The sequence below is a fragment of the Rhinolophus sinicus genome, chromosome X (assembly GCF_036562045.2).
Source record: "Rhinolophus sinicus isolate RSC01 chromosome X, ASM3656204v1, whole genome shotgun sequence".
Classification (NCBI taxonomy): domain Eukaryota; kingdom Metazoa; phylum Chordata; class Mammalia; order Chiroptera; family Rhinolophidae; genus Rhinolophus; species Rhinolophus sinicus.
Window position 1 is genome coordinate 42810023 of NC_133768.1, and position 25055 is coordinate 42835077.

At 37.3% G+C, this 25055-nt stretch overlaps 2 protein-coding genes and 1 pseudogene across 5 annotated transcripts in view; 2 read left to right on the forward strand and 1 right to left on the reverse strand.

Moving 5' to 3' along the window:
• WNK3 (WNK lysine deficient protein kinase 3) overlaps positions 1-25055 on the reverse strand; it is a 162747-nt gene that overhangs the window by 49827 nt on the left and 87865 nt on the right. The window lies entirely within an intron of this gene.
• LOC109434107 (kallikrein-1) lies at positions 21698-22351 on the forward strand. The gene is given in 1 exon segment (XM_019710827.2): positions 21698-22351. A coding segment is annotated over 1 exon segment (654 nt).
• Positions 22805-23113, forward strand: LOC109434123 (non-histone chromosomal protein HMG-14; annotated as a pseudogene).

Below are 25055 nucleotides of genomic sequence, written 5' to 3' on the forward strand. Positions count from 1 at the left end.
GCAGCAAGAGAAAAGCAGTTAGTTACATACAAGGGAGTTCCCATTAGACTGTCAGCTGATTTCTCAACAGAACCTTTCCAGGCCAGAAGGGATTGGCAGGAAATATTAAACATGATCAAAAGCAAGTACCTACAACTAAGATTACTCTACCTAGCAAAGCTATCATTTAGAATCAAAGGACAGATAAAGAGCTTCCCAGACAAGAAATGGCTAAAGGAGTTCGTCACCACAAAACCCGTATTACAAAGAATCTTAGAGGGGCTTCTTTAAGATGGAAAAAAAAAGATATAAAGCATGAATAATGAAATGGCAATAACTACATATCTATCAGAATTACTTTAAATGTAAATGGCTTTAAGTGCTCCAACCAAAAATTGGGTAGCTGAATGGATAAGAATACCCTTAACACATGCTGCCTATAAGAGACTCACTTCAGTTTGAAAGAAACTCACAGACTCAAAGTAAACAGATGGGGAAAAAGTATTTCATGAAAATGAAAAAAACAAAAACAAAAACAAAAAAATCTGGAGTAGCAATACTTATACCAGACAAAATAGACTTTAAAACAAAGGCTATATAACAAGAGGCAAAGCAAGACCCAGTAATCCCACTTCTGGGTATTTATCCTAAAGAAACCCAAGCTACTTTGAGTGGACATGTTCATTGCAGCATTGTTTGCAATGGCCAAGATGTGGAGGTAGCTTGGGTGTCCATCGAAGGAAGAATGGATAAAGAGGAGGTGATACATGTATACAATGGAATATTGCTTGGCCATGGAAGGGAATGGGTTCTTGCCATCTACGGCGGCATGGATGGACCTGGACGGTACTGTGCTGAGTGGAGGATGTCACACAGAGAAAGACAGATGCAATGTGATTTCGATTATATGTGGAATCTAAAGAATAAAATAAACAAGTAAAACAGAAACAGACTCATAGATACAGAAAACATTTTGATGGTTGCCAGATGGAAGGGGGAGTTGGCGGTAGGTGAAAAGGGGAAGGGATTAAGAAGTACAAATTGGTAGTTACAAAATAGTCATGGGGATTTAAAATAATGCATAAAGAATATAGTCAATGATATGGTAATAACTATAAATAGTGCCAGGTGGGTACTAGACTTGTAGGGCAATCACTTCTTAAATTATGTAAATGTCTAACCACCATGCTGTACACCTGAAATTAATATAAAATAACACTGAATGTCAAATATAATTGAAAATTTTAGAAAAGTAAAGAGGAATAATAGGTTCAAATTCCAGGTATAAAACAAATAAGTCATGGGGAGGTAATGTACAGCATGGGGAATATAGTCAATAATATTGCGATAGTGTGGTACAGTGTCAGATGGTTGCTGGACTTACGGTGATCACTTCTTTAGGTATATAAAATGATAACTATGATGTACACCTGAAACTAATATAATATGGTATGTTACCTATATTTTAATAAAACCCTTAACAAGTAAGAATCCATGAGGTCATAGTGATATGAACAAATAAATAAATAAAGGAAAGCTCCTACAATACATAGTCACGTAATAAACAGAAGGAATGATGAAGTTAGAAAATCGTCAATGGATGATAAAATTAGTTGGTAAATTTGGTTGAGGAACAGAATATTTACATAGTTTCAAAATATCTCCCCACAGATTACTTATTAACTACAAAAGCAAAAATGGTCAGTTTACAGTAAAAGAACTTGGTGGCCTCACCTTAAACAAGTAATCAAATTTATCTTCAGCAATATTGGTACAAATTGACATCACATGCTTCCTAACATGAAACAATGTGCAAAGAAAACAACATCGCTTATATGGTATTCCTGACAAAAATGCATGATTTGAATCTGCACAAGAAGAAACTTCAAACAATCTCAAATTCAACAATATCCTACAAAATAACTGACCTTTATTCTTCAAAAATGTCAATGCTATGAAAGACAAAGAAAGGTGGAGATGAAAGAGACAAACAGCATAACTAAAGGTTGTGTGTGATCTTCTATTAGATCCTGGATCAAGGAGAGAAGTTGCCATTAAGGACACTATTTGGACAATTGGTGAAATATTAACATCGACAATAGATTAAATAATAGTATATTCACGACAAAATCCCTGGATTTGGTCATCGTACTGAGGTTAAGAAAATGTCCTTGTTCTTATACAGGAGTATTTAGGGGTGAAAGGGCATTGTGTTTGCAATTAGCTCTCCCATGCTGCAGAGGGAATATCTTATGTGGACAAATAGCGGGTGGATGGATGGATGGATGGATGGATGGATGGATGGATGGACAGACCGACTGACCAATTGATGGACCATTATCCAGTAATGTCTTTTATCATGTCCCTCTTTATCATATATGTTTAATGTCTGATTCCAAGGACTCTATGACTTTGTATTCTCAGTGCTTCTTAGCACAGTGCCTAACACATCTTAGGCTTCCAATAAATGTTTGAAGGTAGAAAGAAATAAAAAAGCGGTGAGATAAGAAGAAAGGTTATGCCATAAAAATGTTCGTGATCCGGGTCCGGCCTGGTGGCTCAGGCGGTTAGAGCTCCATGCTCCTAACTCCGAAGGCTGCCGGTTTGATTCCCACATGGGCCAGTGGGCTCTCAACCACAAGGCTGCCAGTTCAATTCCTCGAGTCCCGCTAGGGATTGTGGGCTTTGCCCCCTGCAACTAAGATTGAACACAGCACCTTGAGCTGAGCTGCCTCCCGGATGGCTCAGTTGGTTGGTCCTCTCAACCACAAGGTTGCCGGTTCAACTCCCGCAAGGGATGGTGCACCCTGCAACCAGAAAACGGCAACTGGACCTGGAGCTGAGCCGCGCCCTCCACAACTAAGACTGAAAGGACAACAACTTGACTTGGAATAAAAGGCCTGGAAGTACACACTGTTCCCCAATATAGTCCTGTTCCCCTTCCCCAATAAAATCTTTTTTAAAAAAATGTTCATGATCCAATATTACCAATCCTGGACACATCAGTCTGAAAGAAATAATACAAAGCAATAAAAAAGTACATAGTATAAAGTTTGCTTCATAGTTAATGTTCAATAAATGGTAGCTATCTCTGTGTTTTTATTTTGATATTATACATAATAAAAACTGGTAGCGAATTACTTGTCCAGGAATAGGAGTAGAGTTAGGTAAATATGAATACTTATTGCATTATTGTGGGACCTTTGAAAACGAATCATGAGGGCCAGGTAAAGGCAGGGAAAGTTACTTAAAAATTAACAAAAAAAGCAGAAAACAAAACTGTATGTATATAATTTTAACCTCTTATGCATATGATAAAAACCTGGAATACTATAACAAATATGATAATCACTGCCATGGTGAGGAAATGGCATTCTAGGTGGATTTTTCCCCATTTCCCTACTTTTTATAATGTTATTACATGCATTTTATATTATAATGTTACTACATGCATTTTATAACTTAAAAGTTTCAAAGGATAGCAAATACTAATCATACAGGAAAATAGGTACTTTTGTAAACCACTGGTGGGATTATAAACTGGATAGACCTTACGGAAGGGTAATTTGACAAGTCTTAAAAATGTCTAGCAATTCCATTTCTAGAAATTTATCCCAAAGTAATAATTAAGAGTGCATACAAAGATTTAACTATAAGAAGGTTCCTTACAGCATGGGATATAGTTGCAAACAGAAAAAAAAAAATCAGATACTTGTTTCCTTTACTTGCTCCATTAAATAAATAATGGTAATCCATACTATAGGATATTATTCAGCATTTAAAACTGTGCTAAAGCCTATAAGATAGTGTTATAAGCGAAAAAAGATTATAATGAGTTTGTACAGTATGGTTACAATAAAATTACATGTATGTATAAGTATATAAAATGGTCTGGAAGACTATGTACCAAGGTGTTAAACAAGTTTATCTATATTCATCTTGCTTTGCTAATAGGAAAAAAAAACATGTTTAACTTTGTATACGGATTTATCAACCCTCAAATGTGGTAATCTCAGGGCAGGTCCCCATTATTTTAATACACAACATTATAGTAGTTTTAGATAAAAGTAAAAATGAAACATTTCACTAAATTTGAAAGACATCTATAAAAATGGCCCTACGTCTATTTGTAAATGTTAGTTTTGAAACTTCTAGAAATATTGTGACAGAACTTGATTTGAAACTATCATATAAAAAGGCAGATGAATAAAACCATTAGCCACGATTCTGAGAGCCAACACAAAGTAGCATTAATAAACCTGTTAATAATTATAAGTGGTTATAAAATGTAATTCCAGATTGTTGTCATAACAACTATGTTTTGTTTGTCTTAATACATAGGCTTTGCTTTGCCTCCAGATTTGTGCATCTGAACACCCTGTTACTGCTCTATCTTGCTAGGACTCACCACAATTCTTTTAAAATTTGTTTAATACAAACATTTGTTGTGTTGCTTACATTTTGTTAAATCTTGCATGTACAAGAAAAAGAAATCTCTGATACTTGCTCTCAATATTTTAACAATGAGTATAGTGAAGAGCTAACTACCTAATCTATAATTAGAAGCTAATCTAATTTATCCATAAAAATACCTTAGCATGGGTTTGACTAGATTGCAGGAGGAAGTAGAAGGCAGGAAATGGTATGTTGTGCTCATCTCTTTCCCACTCCTATCTTCAAATCCAAATGAAAGATAGCCACCAACCCCTTTTCCTAAATAAGACCTTGATATCTGGATACTTGAGACCTTAATAACTTGCTAGCAAAGTTTAATAAAACTAAAGTACCTCTGGACACTTGCAAACTGAGGATGAGGCCAAAATGAGAAGCAAAACTAGGCCTGCATTCCATGGGACACGCCATTCTCTCCCCTCTATCTTGGCACTTAAAACTGTCTCTTTAATTTGTTTCTAGATCTTTCTCAGCCATGATACTGTGAGCTCCTGAAGGGAAGAGACCGTATCTGTAAGATTTATCCCAATATTGCCAGTGCCTAACCAATACCTAAAATACAACTAGCTGCTCAATAATGTCTTTCACAATTGTAATGTTCTCGTTTTTATTAGTTTTTATTTTTATTATAGCAATAAAACAACCAGTATTTATTGAACGTTTAATTAAGTGCTGCACACCTTATATGCATTATTTAACAAATTCAAGCTTTACAACAACTGTAAGTGGTAGATACTGTTACCTTCATTTTACCAATGAGGAAGCTGAGGCTGTAAGTGATGGAGGCAAAATTTGAGTCAGTAAAAGAAAATGAATGAATAGATAAATGACTCCAAAGAGTACTGAAGAGCAGAGATGCCCTGTGCACACCATAGGGGCTTTTCTGTTAGTCTTTGTTACTTCCCAGCCCTTCTTTCTCCTTTGCTTATATCACCATTACTTGCCCTCCTCCCATCAGTGGTTCACAACCCTGGATGTACTTTATAATCTCAAGGGAAAAAGAGGAGGAATGGAAAAAGGGAAAAGGGAAGAAAAAAAGGGGGGGGGGAGAAAATCCAAGTTCATGTGCAACATTCCAGAGATTCTTATTCAATTATTCTGCAGTGAAGGAGACCTATAAAACTAGGAAGTATTTTTAAACATTTCATAAACTGCCTTATTTTATTATCAACAATACAAAACATGTCTCTCCCATGAAGTGCTTTAAAAAATGTATTGAGCACTTATTACATGCCAGGCATTTCTCACACAGATCTCGTCTAATCCTAGTAAGCTTACAAGACGGACATTTTTTTCTGACAGAAGAGTTGAATAATTGTTCCATGAAAAACCGTATGTCCACCACCCACAGTCGACAGCATTTTAATATGTTTGCATTATTATGTAATATCCATCAATCCACATTACTTTTCATGCATTTCAAAGTAAGTTGCAAATGCAATAGTCATTTTAAAATTTGATTTTATAAATTAAAAGAACCAAAGCTAAAATAAATTAAATACCCTCCCTCAAATCACACAATAAATTCAAAGAGCCAGAGTTCAAACTCATGTCTAACTAAAGATACAAATTGGTTCAAGCCTATATGTATGCTGTATATACCGATTAACAGTAAAAATGTTGCTTATTTAAAGACAATTATCACTGTGCATGATGCTCATTGCCATATTTTTATATTAATAAAGAACGCTTAATCTATAGTCATTGTTTATCTAAGCCCAATTCTTAGCCAAACCTAGATTCTGAATGATGAGATTTACCCTAAGAACTAACTGACCCACGGTGCAGTTCCTTGCACAGACTCACATCACGACACCCAGGCTATTAAACAGGCAGAACAAAAGATGAAAACACACCAGCACCACAAATACTGACAGACAAGAGGGAAAGAAACTAGGAAGAAGTTTCATTAATTATAAGGCAGGTAGAACTGGATTGAGGCATAAAATTTACCTGGGTTTCACTCCAAGACCTCCCTAGGGATCACTTCATGAAAGGGAACCTAACGGGAAGGAAACTTATACTTCATACTTTCCCCCTAATATCTGCCTTCAGTTGAGTTATCAAGGGTCTGTACCAATGAGCCAATTGATCAGGCACTGCTTTTGTGTCAGCCCTCCAAGCTTTCTACAGCTATTTGGAGAGAACAACTAACATGGTGGAGTTTTGTTTGTTTTCATATTTTTGTTTTAATTGGGGAATACTGTGTGTTTCTCCAGCGTCCATCAGCTCCAAGTCATTGTCCTTCAGTCTAGTTGTGGAGGGCGCAGCTCAGCTCCAAGTCCAGTTCTCATTTTCAATCTTTAGTTCTAGAGGGTGCAGCCCACCATCCCATGCAGGAATTGAACCAACAACCTTGTTGTTGAGAGCACGCGCTCCAACCAACTGAACCATTCGGTTGCCCCTCCGAAAGCTCAGCAGCAGCTTGTTCTCTTCAGTCTAGTTGTGGAGGGCGCAGCTCACTGGCCTATGTGGGAATTGAACCGGCAACCCTGTTGGTCAGAGCTCGCGTTCTAACCAACTGAGCCATCCAGCCGCCCCTGTTTTCATTTTTTAATGGCAGGAGTGAAAATGTATATTGGAGGTGAAAAAGAAGGGACTCACTGAGCCATTTGGCATTCTGGGAGGTAGAGTCCCTACAAGTAAAGCCAAATCAGCAAAGGTGCAGGAAGGAAAAAGTTTGGTGGCCATGCATATTGGAGATTATAGTCTTTAATATATTTGATTATTACAAGCATTAGAGAACTCATTATGGGGAGTAAATCATGTCTCAGCACAGAAGAACTACAGTAGATCAATGACCACTTAGACACGGAAAGTGTACATCTCCTTGTCCTCAAGCTGTAGAACTATGAAAGGGTTTAATCACCACCCAAGAGGACAAAAGAAGTGAAAGAAAATCTACATGAAGTCAAAAAGTTGGGTAGGGGAGTCCAGATCCTATAGGGCCTTCAGATCTTTAAGTACAATATTGTGACTTTTACTGTGAGTGAGATGGGCAATGGGAGGTTTTGGGTAGGGTTGAGACATGAATCTGACATTTTAAAGGAATCACTCTGCTTCCTATAAGGAGAATAAGTTTATAACGGAGCAAAGGCAGAAGGAAAAACAACTAGGAGGCTAATGTAACTATTCAAGTAAGAGATTAGACAAGTAATTTAAAAATAAAAATAATTTAAATAAACAAAATTGCAGAGAGAAAAATATTAGACTAGCATGATAATGGTGAAGGTGATGAGAAGTAATCAGGGAGTAGATATATTTTAAAGGAAAAGCCAAAATACTTTCAGATAATTTGAAGTGAGGTATGAGAGAAAGAGAATAAAAGATGACCACAGATATATGGCTTGAGTGACAGGAAAGACAGAGTTGCCATTTGCTGAGATGGGGACAACAGTGGAAAGGATTGGGGTGGCGGTGGGAGAAGAATGCAAAAAAAAACAGTGTTTCATTTTCAAATGTCCATTATACAATACAATCCAGTGGAGACACTGGGTGTATACTGGAGAAACATGGCCAAACAAAAACAAAAATTACTTACTAGAACACAAAGTCAAAAGCAAACTGGGCTGGAGGTATCAGTGTGAAACTCTCTCTCTCTCTCTCTCTTTCTCTCTCTCTCTCTCTCTCTCTCTCTCTCTCTCTCTCTCCCTCCCTCCCTCCCTCCCTCTCCCTCCCTCTTTCTGTCTACTGAGTAAGCAACCCTAGAAGCTATGACTCACAAGGAGCAACAAACACACACAACATCCAGAGTTTGATCTCTAAATTACTTTCCCCACTAAAAGGAATCACGGCTCCATGGACAAATGACTGATTTCAGAGCTGAGGCAGGGGAAGCACAAAATTAGCCTGGAATATTTTTCTGTGCCACAAAATAAGGAAGTGCTCCAAGAATAATGAGCGTATATCAAAAGGACACAAGAGCCACCCTGAATGGGCACCCATTAGACAAATCTGGGGTACTTTCACCATCAAAATAAATAATGATAATATTATATCACAACCTAGTAAACAAAATAAGGCTTCATGAGTCCATACCAGCAGACAGATATAAATAAATAAAGGAGAAGGGCCAACTAATAAGTATAAGGAGGAATGAAGAACTTTGAATACAATCCACAGATATTAAAAACTAATGGTGAAAGTTTTGATGAGGAAAGGGATATTTACATAGTCTCAAAATATATCCCTACAAATAACTTGTAAATCATAAGGGGGAAAATGGAAACTTTATAGTGCAGAGACCTCGCAGGCCCACTTGGACTAAGTAAAAATTAACATCATCAATATTGGGACAAACTGGAATGCCTCCTAATAAGAATACAATGTCGCTTACATGGTATTCCTACCAAAACAGGATGATTTGAATCTAGTCATGAAAAAACCAAACAAACCCAAATTGTGGGGCATTCTACAAAAAACTGGCCTCTGCTTTTCAACATTGTCAAGAAAAGCAAAGAAAGGCTAAAGAATTGTTTGAGATTAAAGCAGACTAAACAAAGAGATGAACAACCCAATAAAAACGATTTCACCAGGCACTTGACAAATGATATTGGAATCTCTAATATTTACATGAAAAGATGCTCAACATTATTACTTATCAGGGAAATGCAAGTTAAAACCACAATATATATCACATCACATCCACCAGAGTGGCTAAAATTTAAAAGACCGACAATACTAAGTGCCTATAAGGATGTCAAGTAACTGGAACTCTCATACATTGTTGGTGGAAATGAATTTTGGCACAACTGCTTTGGAAAACTTTCTGGCATTATTTAGTATAGCTAAACATACCTTTATCCTGGGACCCAGCAATCCCACTCCTAGGTACATACACAAGAGAAACGAGTACATGTGTCCACCAAAAAAAAATTCATGAACGTTCACAGCGGCTTTATACTTAAGAACCAAAAACTGGAACCAATCTTAATGTCCATCAGCAAGAGAATGGATAAGTAAGTTGTGGTTTATTCTACAGTAGAACAGTTCACAACGAAAAAACAAAAAGAAAAAGAAAAAAACAAACGAATTACTGATACATGTAACAATGGGGATGAATCTCAGGGAACCTGCCAGGGAGCTGGAAATGTTCTGTATCCTCATTTGCATTTCATGGAGGAATACATATGTGAAAACTCATCAAGCTGCACATTTAAGATTAGGCACTTTAATGTATATATGCTTTATATGCATCAATAAGAAATAATATTTTTTAAAAAGTTGGTATGATTCAATTCTGATAAAATAAATACTGAAAATGCGTTTGTGTACATGTTTGTATAGGAAAATGCCTGGAAAACTTTAAAGGTTTTATTACTGAGAGGTAGAATAACAGATGATTTTAACTTTCTTTATACTGTTCTGTGATTTCAAAAAGTGTAAGTCATTTTTTAAAAGCTATTTTCACTGGAGGAAATAAAATACCCTTACCAAGACATATAAAAGATGTATACCAAATTTTCCACTTATGAGGATAAAGAATGCCACCTTTTAGCACTTAGGAAGAAAAAGAAACCAAAAATCTGACTGGCTTTAGGCTTCTCTTCTGCAGCATTAACTATAGTTTCAGATGGGTACTGGAGTTATCAGGGGATCACTTCATAAATTATATAAATGTCTAACCACTACACCGTACACCTGAAACTAATATAAAATAATATTGAATGTCAACTATAATTTAAAAAATAGTCACGGGGATATAAAGTACAACATAGGGAATGTAGTCAATAATATTGTAATAACTATATATACAGTGTCAGATGAGCCATAGACTTATTGGGATTATCACTTCACGAGGTATATAAATGTCTAATCACTACGTTGTTTTGTACATCTAAAACTAATGAAAAAAAGAGACGTCAACAGAACAAATCATCTTGTAGAAGAAAAGGTTGTAAACTGGTATTTATGCTACCCAGCCAAATTATATTTCATTCATGAATGTAAATGAAAGGTCAGCTTCAGATACCCAAAGAATCAAAAATAGCACACTTAAGTAACTTTGAAAAATCACACAAAGCTATTTTCCAAACTACAGAGGCACTTAGGAAAATTTAAGAATCAAGAATAGGAAAAGCTGTGGTATAAAAACTGGTGCTATACACTAAAACCAGTAATCAGTATTAAGTTCATATTGTTAAAACTTTGCTTCAAAACTGAGTGTACACATAAAAACTGATAATGTAACATGTATAGTATGATAAAATTTTTAAAAATACCTTTCACAATCATTATCTCCCCAAAACAATTGTTTGCCTTTCCCTAAAATACCTTATAATAGTAATCCACTGATAATCAGTCTCTTCTCTCATTCCACCAACTTCCCAAATTGAAGATTTCAACTGTGCTGCTATTTCAGAGGTTGGTTCCTTCCTGGAGAGTAAGATCAACCAGAAAGGTTCCCATCCTTTTGACATCCTCAATGCTTTAGCTAATTTACATTACAAAATGGATATAAATGTCGCTATAAATCAATCCAAATGACTAATGTACTTATTACCAATATCCACATTATAAAGATATACTAAGCAACATGTGCCTTTTGGGTACATTTTTTTGACAATGTTCAGCAAACACACCCACTATGTATACTGATTTCCCTTCAATTAGAGTGAAGTTGATTTCACATATATACACTACTCTGCTAAATAGCATTTTAAAATAAGTGGTCTAATACCCTAGAAGCCAGATATAACTTTAATTCTCAATTTTTACACAAACATTTAATGGAATTAACTATTTTACAGAGGAAGTTACAGTGAAGATAAATGAGATGACGCAGCTTGGTCCTCAATGTCAGTTCTCTATAAGATTTACTCCTTTAGAATGCCTCAGAAACCGGTCACATAATATGTATTTAAACTGTCTCTACCAGAATAAATTTGTTGATTGTTTTAATCATATTCACACATAGTAGGCCCATGGATGTTTCTCAACAAATTGAACATGGAGAATCTTTTGCCAATTAATATCAGCATTATAAACATCAACAAAGTCCAGTCTTCATATAGTTTCTGTATTGTCTTGAAAATAGTGGAAGGACAGAAATGTAACAGAGATAGTAAATAAATATCTCAAAGGTACTGGTATCTTTAGCAACTATCTCTCTGGGTCTTAAATATACTATGGTTGGAATTAAAATCACCAACACTGGAGCTGAAAATTATTCTATTGAGATCAGCTATGAAACAGTAGTAAAGTAGGAAATGCTATTAAGAACCACAATTTCCAGAGTAATCTTACAAACATACAACTCAGATATGCTAATAAGTACATTTATCTGTGAAAACAATACATGATAACATTTTATTGACTCTTGATGCATTCAAACTCTGAAATCTGGCCAATCCTGTCAATGCTTCTAAAAACAATATCAACAAAAACCTGAATGAAATCTCTGCTCCTAGTCAATGCTAAATGTTTGCAACAACAAAAATCACTAAATCATCTTTCCCTTATAATGTTAATCCACATTATTCATACAGATGAAAAATTCTAAGAGACGGAATCAATATGATAACAAAGAACACACACATCTACTCTAATACTCTAGAAAGCAACAGAAATGATGTTTTTTTAAAAACTAGAATAAAGTCACAATATCCAAGAAAAACTAATATTGCCATCCACAGACCATAAATTGTAGCGAATCTCCAAAAGAAGAGAAACCAATGGATCATATCCATAGAGAAACAAAACCTACGGAAACACCAAAGCTTAAGAAAAAATAAGAACCAAACCCAAAAAAGAAATGAAGTCTTTAGAACAATTAACTTCTTTATAATAAGTACTTAATGCTGCCTAGCAATCCCAACCATTCATTCTAACATTCCCCTAGTAAACTATACCTTCGCCACTTTCCTCAAACTTTTAATACCTACTCCCTCCCCCAAAATCATCCTCCAATGAAATAGATTCTCTTGCATCTATTTCAATAAGAAAATAAAAACAGCAACAAGAGAATTTTCATAAGCTCCCACTACCACATCTACTTACCTAATAGCATTTGTGCCCATACATTCTGCCTTTGACCATATTATTATGGAAAACCTGTCTGGGCTCCAATGCTAAGGCCAACCTGTCTACGTAAAAAATAAACTTATGTCCTCTCACTTTATCAAGGACATCACTCCAGTAATTCTCCTTTCTCTGTCCTATCTCACCAATTTTCCCCTCATTTCTAAATCATTCCTCTTATAAATATGAGATTGTATCGCCATTCAAACAAACACTCTCTACCAGGGCTTGCTGAGATATGACCGATTATGAAGCCAGGACCGGGAGGAATAGGATGGGCTTGGAACATAAGTTCAAAGAATGATGGGGACACGTCAAAAGGACAAAGGAACTAGCTTGAAAAGGATCCCACTGGCCAAATCTGAGACACATGGTACATCGAAATAAATGATACTGATGAATTATAACCCATAGAATAAAATAAAATCTATAATGTTATTAAATGAATTAATAAACAAATGGGGGAAGAATGGAGAGCTCTAATCCAAACAATAAATATAGGATTCGGAAATCACCATTTGGCAATCACCATAGTAATAATTGTTATAGGCAAGAATTTTCAATGGCTGCCAAAACTATGGGTAAAAGTTTTATGATAAACATTAAGTCTCAAAGTAACTCTCTACAAATTACTTAATTACAAAATGAAAAATATTAACTTTTCAGTGGAAAAACCTGGTAGACACCACCTTAACCCAGGGACCAAAATTAATATCACCACTAATAAGACAATGGACACCATATACCTCCTGATATGATGCACTGAAGAGAATTCAACATCACCTTTATAGTATTCCTGCAATAAATGCATAACCCAAATCTAATCATGTGGAAACATAACACCAACCCAATGTAAACGATATTCTACAAAATAACTGGCCTATACATGACAAAAATATCAAGGTTATGAAAGACAAAGAAAAGCTAAAAAAAAAGTTCAAGATTAGAAGAAACTATTAAAGAAGAGTAACAATAAAATACAAAAAATTATCGCAGATTAGATCTTGAAACAGAATTTTTTTCTTTTGGTGTTAAAAAGAGCATTAATATTATATATTTAGAAGAAATCTCTGAAGAGCGTTAAAAATGAAGAATCTGAGAGACTTCTGGAACACCCCTTAAATACCCCACACAATACAGCTAACTACAAAAGGTCTCATTGCTACTACAGGTATTCTTGAGATGTGAGGCAAGGTACTCTTAACCTAAAAGTCACAAAGCTTAAACACTTGAGTTAAAAAAGTCCAAACCAGCTCCCAATGTTGACCAATCAGACCTTCATTTTAAGTATTAAGCAACAACCAAAAAATTTACTAAATATGGGAGGAGATTTACACACCATAAAACTAATATGACACACAATATCCCAAAGAAATGGGCCAGAAAAATGAGAATTAGGAAATTAATGGAAAGAACTGAATTGTGTACATCACTGGGAGAAAAAAAATGACTGAACTAGAGCTACATATATCAACATGGATGAATCTCATAAACAATGTTGACTTTTTAAAATAAATTGCAGAAGAATGCATATGCTAGGATACCATTTACATGAAGCTTTAAACCTTGAAATAAAGCAAAACACAAGTATCCAGGGGACTGCAAATGCACTGATAATTTTTTTTATTTCTTAAGCTGAGTGATGAGTATATGCATGTCCCCTGTATTATTCTTGATATCCTTGCATATATCATAAAGATTTTACTATAAATATTTTAAGTCAAGAATGCAGGTAAACTAATGAAGCATTTCAGCAACATTCAATCATGTTCTAGAGGGTTACACATACCAATTATGTAATCTTTAATATAAAAGAACGCACCTGCATTGAAAAAGAAAAAAAACTATTAATAGTCTCATCAGTTCAAGTCAGGTTTTACCAAATGAATTTTGGTAACAAATATAGGAAAATCCTTTCAGTATACAAAAACTTAAAATTCAGGCATTAAGGACCTATAATAAGAAGAAATGGAGAAATCCAGTATTATAATAGGATGCTTCAACATATTTTCCTCCAAAAGTAAAAGAACAATTGGACAAAAAAAGCAAAAATATTGAGAATTTGAATACTATAATTAAGCATGATGTAATAAAAATATACAGAACTTGGAATGGTCCTCCCAGAATAGAAAATAGAAATCATTAGCAAACAAAGTATAAAAAACATCAAATTCCAAAAAGTAGAAAGCATAGTCTGACTATAATGCCATAAATATAGAAATTAACAATCAAATCTATCCAAATCAAAATTAATAATCATTTAAAATAACTTATATTTAAGACAAAATCAAAGCAAAAATTTTAAACTTCTTATAAATAAAGTAATTAAAACACTGGAGTATTGGTATAAAAATAGATAAAGGTCAAAGGAATAAAAGAGTGAGTTGAGAAATGACACAGGTATGTATAATAACCAGTTATGTGTGAGATAGCATTTCAGAGAGATTTTCTGGTGAAGATGGCGGGGTAGGTAAATGCTGTGCTTGGTTCCTCCCATCACCACATCAAAATTACAACTCAACTATATAATAACCATCATTGATAATCACTTCAAGTCTAGCTGAACCGAAGCCCTACAACTAAGGATGTACAGAAGAAGCCACCTCAAGATGGGTAGGAGGGGCAGAGATGTACAGGAGACTGATCTGATACCCATGAGTCACCGATAAATATCAAGACGGACAGCTCAGCTGCAGAGGACCACCCTGGATAAGTGAGGGATCCCAGCCCCCTACCGGGCTCTCCAGCCCAGGATTCCAGTGCCAGGGAGAGAAGTACCCATACTTCTGGCTGTGAAAACGAGTGGAGTTGGTGGCTAAGTAAGATGAAGGAGGCTGGAGTCCCAGGCACTTCTCTCAAAGGGCCCACACACAAACTTACTTGCTGATGGACTCCCTTGCTCTAAGGTCCACTACTGGGACAGCAGCTTGACAGGGCCATACATAGAGGAATGAACTGTCTGGCTTCAGAACGAGGGCTGCAGGGGCAGCTTTCTCCCAGACAGAAGTGCTGGCAGAAGCCATTGTTTCTTTCTTGAGCCCAACCCACTCCCAGCGAGCAGAAGCAAGTGGCCCCATATCTGAGTCTCCATCCACCTAGCCATCATCTTTCATCCACCCCACCTGGTGATTCCCTGAGACCCTACCCTACCCAACTTGCGGGCACACCCAAGCCACTTCCAGTGAATTTCCCCCACGATCAGCCTATCTTGGCTCATGCTTCCGCCTTTCCTAAAAACTTCTCAAAGGTTCACAAACCCCAACAAGCAGCAACTGACTGTGGTGGGTCCTGTACCACTGGCTGAGCAGCCCTATGCCCGGAACTAGCAACAGTGGCCTCGGTTGGTGGCTTAGACTCTTGAGACATTTCCAAGCCCAGCGTACGTGGTGGCCATCTGCAGATTCCTTTGTGACTCATTCCAGGTAGCCCCGAGCAGGGCACAGGCTGTGGCTGAATTTTGTCTGAGATGGGTACCTTCGCAGGAAACCCTGGGGCTGACATGCCAAGTAGCCAGTTTGAGACCCAGCTCGACTACTACCAGGCTACCTACAGGGACAACACATCCAAAGGGCAGACTGGGCAGGCACCAGAACCTTGCTAACAGGAATCCTGTTCTGTAGGGTCACCCCTAAACACAGCTGTAATCATAGCCAGTCCTCACAACCAATCAACCTAAGGATTATCCCTCCCACTGACAAGCAATCAAGGCTCAACTACAACAGGAGGGCACACACAACACACACAAGGGACATACCTGGAGCACTCAGCTCTACTGATCGGGGAGACTGAGCCACTGAGCTCCACAGAAAACCAACTACATAAGGCTATTACTACATTAAGACTGGGAGGCATAGCCGCCCTACCTAATATAGAGAAACAAACACAGGGAGGCAGCCAAAATGGGGAGCCAAAGAAATATGTCCCAAATAAAGGAACAGAACAGAACAAAACTACAGAAAAAGAACTAAACAATATGAGACAAGGCATCTACCAGACACAGAGTTCCAGACAGTGGTTAAAAGGATGCTCGATGATCTCAGGGAGAACTTCAAAAAATACACACAAAACATAAAAATAGAGATTAACAAAACATACAAAAGAACCAGTCAGAAATGAAGAATACAAAAACTGAAATGAAGAATATATTAGAGGGAATCAACAGTAGATTAGATGATGCAGAGAAACAAATCAGTGATATAGAAGACAAGGTAGCAGAAAACACACAATCAGAACAGCAAAAAGAAGAAAGAGCCCAACAAATGAGGAGAGTTTAAGGGGCCTCTGGGACATCAAGCACACCAATATTTACATCATAGGGACACCAGAAGGGGAAGAGAGAGAGCAAGGAATTGAAAACCTATTTGAACAAATAATGAAAAAAAACTCCCCTAACCTGGCAAACGAAATAGACATAGAATCCCAGAGTGCAGGGAGTACCAAACTGAATGAACCCAAAGAGGCACACACCAACATGTATCATAAGTAAAATGCCAAAGGTTAAAGACAAAGAAAGAATCTTAAAAATGGCAAGAGAAAAGCAGTTAGTTACCTGAAAAGGATCCCCCATAAAGATCTGTTGATCGCTCAAGAGAAATTTTGCATGCCAGAATGAACTGGCAGGAAATATTCAAAGTCATGAGAAGCAAAGACCTACACTTAAGATTATTCTACCCAGCAAAGCTATCTTTTAGAATCGAAGGAAAGATAAAGAGCTTCCCAGACAAGGAAAGGTAAAAGGAGTTCATCACCAAACCAGTATTACAAGGAATCTACAGGGACTTCTTTAAGATAGAAAGAAAAGGATAAAAACAAAAACATTAATAATAAAATTGCAATAACTACATATCATCTATCAATTACTTTAAATGTAAATGGCTTAAATGTGCCAAGCAAAAGATAAGGTGGCTGAATGGATAAGAAAACAAGACCCTAACATATGCTGCCTACAAGAGACTCACTTCAGATAGAAAGACACACACAGACTGAACATAAAGGGATGGGGAAAATGTATTTCATGAAAATGGAAACAAACAAAAAAAGCTGGGGTAGCAATATTTATACCAGACAAAACAGACTTGAAAACAAAGGCTATAACAAGAGCCAAAGAAAGACCCAGTAATCTAAGAAAGATCCACTTCTACTTATCCAAAGAAGAGGCACGTGCATCCATATGCTCATTGCAGCATTATTTACAATGGCCAAAATGTGGAGGCAGCCTGGATGCCCGTTGATGGATGAATAAAGAATAGGGGGTACAGATATACAATGAAATATTGTTCAGCCATGGAAGGGAGTGGGTTATTCCCATTTGCGGTGGCGTGGATGGACTTGGAGGGTATTGTGCTCAGTGGAGTATGTCAGACAGAGAAAGACAGATGCAATGTGATTTTGCTAATATATGGAATCTAAAGATCAAAATAAACAACCAAACAAAACAGAAACAAACTCAAAGATACAGAGAATATTTTGATGGTTGCCAGATGGGAGGGGGGTTGGGAGTGGGTGAAAAGCAGGGAGGGGTTAAGAAATACAAATTGGTTATTACACAGTAGTCATGGGTGTGTAGGGTATAGCACAAGGAATATAGTTAGTAATATTGTAATAACTATGTATAGTGTTAGATGAGTTATAGTTTTATCAGGGAGATACACAGGGGGTTGTGGGCAGGGTGAAAAAGGTGAAAGGATTCAGAACTACAAATTGATAGTTACAAAACAGTCATGGGGATGTAAAGCATGGGGAATGTAGTCAATAATATGGTAATACCTATGTATAGTGCATGGGATACTAAACAAGTTAGGGGGATCACTTCTTAATTTATATAAATGTCTAACCACTGTGCTGTACACCTGAAATTAATATAAAATAATATTGAATGATAACTGTAACTGATAAATTAAAAAGGGAGGGAGGTGAAGGGCAATAATTGGTCCAAATTTCCAGGTATAAAACACATAAGTCATAGGGATGTAATGTACAGTATAGGGAATATAGTCAATAATAATGTGATAGCATAGTACAGTGTCAGATGGTTGATGGATTTACCTGGGTGATCTCTTCTTGAGGTATGTAAATGTTGAATAAGTATGGTGTATACCTGTAACTAACATAATATTGTTATGTTAGCTGTATTTTAATAAAAATCTTTTTCTAAAAAGCACCACAAAATAAGGCAATAGGAACTGGAAGATACTTTAGTAGAAATTAATTTCTGTTAGGACAACTCTTACATTATTTGTTAGGACAACTCATAAATTATTTGTCTACCTTGTTTTACTGTCCCATGTCAAATTTTCACCAAGCAAGGTAAGTCTATGACTTTTTCAAAGATGGCTGCCTTCAAAGAACTGTACCCAAGGTACTAGTTTCCAATGTTAAGGATCAACATCTGACTGAGCTGTATGAAAAATAAAAAAGCGTGATATTCCACATGTTTCTAATAAAACACTGCTTAGTATTCCTGGTTTCCAACACCTTAAAACATGACTGTTTGATTCTGTTTCCAAAAGCCAGCATAAGGCTCAAGCACAGGGGGGAAGAAAACCTCCTCTGCCTCCTAAACCAATATAAGAAAGTAGCCAGGGCTGTCCCCGTGGGGAATTAGAAGTAGTCCTCTCTGTGAGCTTGAACTGATGTTCCCCTATGTAACTTGCAGATTTTCTTTTTAATGATTTTTCTTACAACAAGGTCAACAGATTTTTCCAGTATCCATTATTCTGATATAACACTGTGTGTGTGTGTGTGTGTGTGTACATACATATATATGTATTGCTTCTACAATGACATAAGATCCTCATATACTCAAAGATATTGCAATATGTCATAAAAAGATTACTACACTATGAAAAAGGAAACCTGAGTACTAAATACACTTCACAGCTGATTTTGAATAAGTACTTAACTCTCTGTACAATGCTTTTCAAATCTAGAAAATGGGGTTAATTGTACTATCCTAATTTTCTGCAAAACTTTTATAAACTACAAATGGGAAAATTCATGTTACAGCCCATTGAAAGTCATAAATCACAGTAAACTTGTAGAGCATTAACTAAAATAAAGATCAAAATTGTAATAAAAATTATTAAAACAAAAAAAGAGATAGCATTTCAGATTGGTGTAGAAAGGATGGACTGTTTAATAAATGTGCTAGGACAAATGTCTATTAATTTTGAAAAAATACAACTAGATATCTACCTCACACAGTCTACAAAAAAAAAAAAAATCCAAACAGGATATAGAGCTAAACAAAGACAAAATGATTTAATGTATCAGAAAACACAGAATATTTGATGCTCATGAGACTTCCTAAGACACACACAAAATCCAAAAGCAAAAAAAAAAAAAAAAAAAAAAAAGATAGATTTGATCTTATACAGAATAAATGCTTGTGTGTGACAAATGACACTATAAGCAAATTAGAGACACACTGGGAGAACGTAATTGTGGTATACTTAACAAAAGATTAGTATCAGGGTAAGGGGTTGGGGGGTGGGAGATGAGGGTAAGGGGAGATCAAATATATGGTGATGGAAGGAGAACTGACGCTGGGTGGTGAACACACAATGGGATTTATAGATGATGTAATACAGAATTTTACACCTGAAATCTATGTAATTTTACTAACAATTGTCACCCCAATAAATTTAAAAAAAAGATTAGTATCAGAATATATCAAGAAATCAAAGACGCAAAAGAGGAAGGCCTTAAGAGACAAATGGGCGAAGAATATGAATGGTATTTGCAAAGAAGAAAAATGAATATTAAATAAATACATGAAGAAGTAAATAAACTATGGTACAGCCATACAACAGAATACTATTCAACAATAAAAAGTAACCAACTACTGATAAACCTAACAACTTGAGTAGATCTCATATCAATCTCAAATGGTTACATATTGTATGATTCCATTTATGTAACATTCTCAAAATGACACAGTTCTCCTGATGGAGAACAGATCAGTGGTCACCAGGGTTTATATGTGGGAGAGGGTGTGGCTATTAATGAACACCTCAAAGGAATTTTGGTGGTGATGGAATTGTTCTGTATCCAGATTGTGGTGACAGTTATATAAGTCTATACATGAAATAAATGCACAGAACTACAGACAAACAAAATAAGTAAATGCATGTGAAAACTGGTAATATCCGGGCCGGCCCGGTGACTCAGGCAGTTGGAGCTCGGTGCTCCTAACTCTGAAGGCTGCCGGTTCGATTCCCACATGGGCCAGTGGGCTCTCAACCACAAGGTTGTTCAACTCCTGGAGTCCCGCAAGGGATGGTGGGCTCCGCCCCCTGCAACTAAGATTGAACTCGGCACCTTGAGCTGAGCTGCTGCTGAGTTCCTGGATGGCTCAGTTAGTTGGAGTGCATCCTCTCAACCACAAGGTTGCCGGTTCGATTCCCGCAAGGGATGGTGGGCTGCGCCCCCTGCAACAAGCAACGGCAACTGGACCTGGAGCTGAGCTGCGCCCTCCACAACTAAGACTGAAAGGACAACAACTTGAAGCTGAACGGCACCCTCCACAACTAAGACTGAAAGGACAACTTGACTTGGAAAAAAAGTCCTGGAAGTACACACTGTTCCCCAATAAAGTTCTGTTCCCCTTCTCCAATAAAATCTTTTTTTAAAAAAAGCCTGGTAAAATCCCAACAAGGTTTGTAGTTAATAGTATTGTTCCATTGTCAATTTCCTGGTTTTGGTGACTGTACTATGGTTATATATTATTGGGGAAAGCTGAGTGAAGGGTACACAGGAACTCTCTGTACTATTTTGGCAGCCTCTATATGAGTCTAAAATCATTTAAAAATAAAAAGTTAAGACCCCCTCTTGTCCTCCCTCCCGTTTCTCTCTCACTCTGTCACCTCCTAGCCTGCTCTGCCTATTTCTCATTCTCTCTCTTTACTTCTTCCATCCCTTTTCCCACTTTGTCTATTTCTCACTCTCCTCCCTTGCTCTGCTCTTTCACTCCTGCTTCTTCCATTTGTCTGTTTCTCACTATCTGTCTTTTCTCCTCCTCATCCTGCCTCCTTTCTGTTCCCTCTATCTCTCTGTTTTCCTCTCTGCCTTTCTCATTTCCTGTATCTTTTTAAGCAGTTTTTCACTGCCTTTCTCTTTGTCTCTGGATCTGCCTTTCCCACTGTCACATTCTTTTGCTTTCTCACTGTCTCTATTTCTCCATGATTCTAAACCTTTCATGCTCAGTTTTTTTCCTTGTTTCTCTTTCTCTCCTTTGGGACCCGCCCCCATGCTGCCCTGCCCCTTCTCCCTTTCCCCCCCTCTCTCCTCATTCCCTTGGTCCCTCTCTCTCCCCAGTAATTACCAGCTCTGGCTGGGTCGCCACAGCCTGTTTGAGAATGAAGACACAGCATAGTTGGTCCAGGTCAGTAAGAGCTTCCCACATCCTCAGTTCAACCTGAGCCTCCTGAAGAACCACACCACCTATCCAGAAGATGACTACAGCTACGACCTCATGCTGCTCCACGAGGCAGAGCCCACCCACATAACAGATACTGTGAAGGTCCTGGACCTGCCCACCCAGGACCCCCATCTGGGGAGCACCTGCTATGCCTTTGGCTGGGGCAACATCAAACTAGACCCACTTCTAGTTGAGTACCCAGATGAGCTCCAGGGTGTGGACCTCAAGCTCCTGACCAACGATGTGTGTGCCAATGCTCACCCCCAGAAGGTGACAGACATCATGCTGTGTGCTGGACACTTGCAGGGTAGCAAGGACACCTGTGTGGGTGACTCAGAGGGCCCACTGATCTGCGATGGTGTATTTCAAGGAATCACATCTTGGGGACACACCCCATGTGGCCGAACCCATATGCCCAGCGTCTTTACCAAACTTCTCTCCTTCCTGGACTGGACCAAGGAGACCATGGCAGCCAACCCCTGAATGGCCTCCGCCCTGTCCCTGACCCCCAGTAAAACCAAATATGCATTAAAAATAAATAAATAAAAATAAAAACAAAAAGTTAAAAATAAATAAACATATGAAGAAACACTCAATCTCTAGTACTCAAGAAATGCAAATTAAAACAATATATTATTTTCCACTCATCAGCCTAGCAAAACACATCTGAATTGTCAAATATTGACAAGAAGAGTATACCACTAGCTGATGAGAATTGAAATTGGTCCAGTCCCTCAGGAAAGCAATTTGGTAATATGTATTAAAATAGCTCTCCCAGTGCCCCCCCCCATGAATCCCTAGCTCTCCCAGTGCCCCCCTCCGTGAGTCCCAGCAGCTCCGGCAGGCAGCGAGGAGTGGCAGCTGCCAGGCAGCCCAGTTTCAGAAGTCTCAGCAGCACGCCATAGCCCACAGGCACCCAACACGCGCTGGCCCGCCATGAGGCCCAAAAGGAAGGTCAACTTCTCTGAGGGGGCAGTGAAGGAGGAGCCCAAGAGGAGGTCAGCGAGGTTGTCAGCTAAACCTGCTCCTGCAAAATTGGAAACCAAGCCAAAAAAGGTGGCAGGAAAGGATAAATCTGCAGACCAAAAAGTACACACAAAAGGGAAAAGGGGAGCGAAGGGAAAACAGGCCCAAGTGGCTAACCAAGATACTAAAGAAGATTTACCTGCAGAAAATGGAGAAACTAAAAACGGAGTGAGTCCAGCCTCCGGTGAAGCAAGAGAGAAAGAAGCCAAGACTGATTAATATCACACCATGTCTTATCAGTGGTCCCTGTCTCCCTTATTAAACAATCCAGAAGAGTACTTTTATCAACTATTTTGTAAATGCAAGTTTTTTAGTAGCTCTAGAAACATTTTTAAGAAGTGAATTCCACCTCATCCCATTTTTTGTTTAAACATTTTTTCTTTAAACATTTTTTCTTTTTAAGAAGTAAAATCATTTGCTGGTTGTTTATTTTTTGGTACAACCAGAAAATAGTGAGATATTGAATATGGGAGGCTTTGATTGTCTTGGGTGGCAGCTTAACTTTCCATAGATGAGGATAGTTTTTATAGCCTATAATACACAGCATAACAAGTGGCCATTTGGAGTCAGTCGTCCATTTAATATGTCTTCAACATTTTGAATTCTATTCCCTGTTTTTGGTAGAATTGTTTCCTAAACAAAACCACTCCTTGATCTTGGCTCTCTTTGAACGGATTTTGTGCACTCTGTACCATCTTTGGTCGTGGTAGTCCAGTTTTCCCTAATCATTTTGTTAATGTGCTGTGAAAGATTGAAAATTTGAATATGTAGTGTATATGATATTAAACTGAATTAGTAGGACTTGGATGTAACAGTGTAGCAACATTTAAAGATATTGGTACTTGATAGTCTATTAAGGAAAATTAACCTCCAAATTGTAAGCTGGAAAGGCACTGGAATTACTTTAGAAAAGAATCACAACTACATGACTTTTTAGGTTTTTGGTACATACCGTAAGAATTGTGTACAAATTGAAATGTCTGTGTACTTATCCTCAAAACAATTAATAAAATCACAGTTATGAAAGAAAACAAATACATAAATAAATAAGTAGAACTTATGGTCCTAATTTTGCCCTAGTGTCTCCTCTAGCATGATCTACTTTGTTCACTGCAATCTTAGTTAAAACAGTGAGAAACTGGAAACAGCCAAAAGGTCCGTCAGTAGGAGGAATAGCTAAACCAACTGCAGTGTGGTCTTATTAATGAATACCACGGGGCAATTAAATAAAATCTGCTATTACATAGAGACATATTTCCAGAACACATAATTGAGTTAAAAATTACAAAGTGACACATATGATAGGATCTCTTTTATGTGCTTAAAGGCAAAAAACAAGCCAAAAAACAATACCATAAGGTCTAAGGATACACATCTATGTATGTAACCACTGAAAGAGATCTGGAAGGACACATATCAAGCTCATAACAGAAAGGACAAGGACACAGGGAGGGGTTTTGCATTGTTTTAAATTTTTACCAGGAGTATATATTGGTGTATTACCTATGTAATTGAAGTAATTAGATAAATATTTTTAAAAAGAAAAACTAATGCAAATATTGTGGTAGAGAACCAAAGGGATACTCAAACACTGTACTGAGCAGGTAGGCAACTGCAGAGAAGAATGCTGAGGTTTAATATTTCTAGCCAGAGGTTGAAAATGAAACCAACAAAACAGATGTTTGATTAGAGCACAATGCCAACTGAAAAGGAACCAATCTTAACCACCAGAAGTACCAATGCACTAATACTAACAGATCACACAACAGGAGGTAAAAAATGCTGACCTCAGCAGTAGATAAAAATCAGAATAAGTGGTTTGCCATATTATTAGATAAAACAATCAAAACCACAATTGACACATCTGAATTCATGCTTCACTTCCTGTCTCCTATATGCCTTAGTCTATTACTACACGGAGAAATAAGAACAGACCTTAGGCTACACACCAATATAAGTTCATTACCAATTTGGAAGTCCTGATTAGGCAACAAGAATGATAAACATCAACAAAGAACCCTTTTCCCCCGAAGAGTAGGCTGATCGAAATACCTAGAGCAATTCTTATTAACTTATTCAACAAACATGAAACAAGCAACTACTTATATCAAACACTATGGTAGGTGCTAGGAATACAGAGATAAATTAGATACAGATCTCT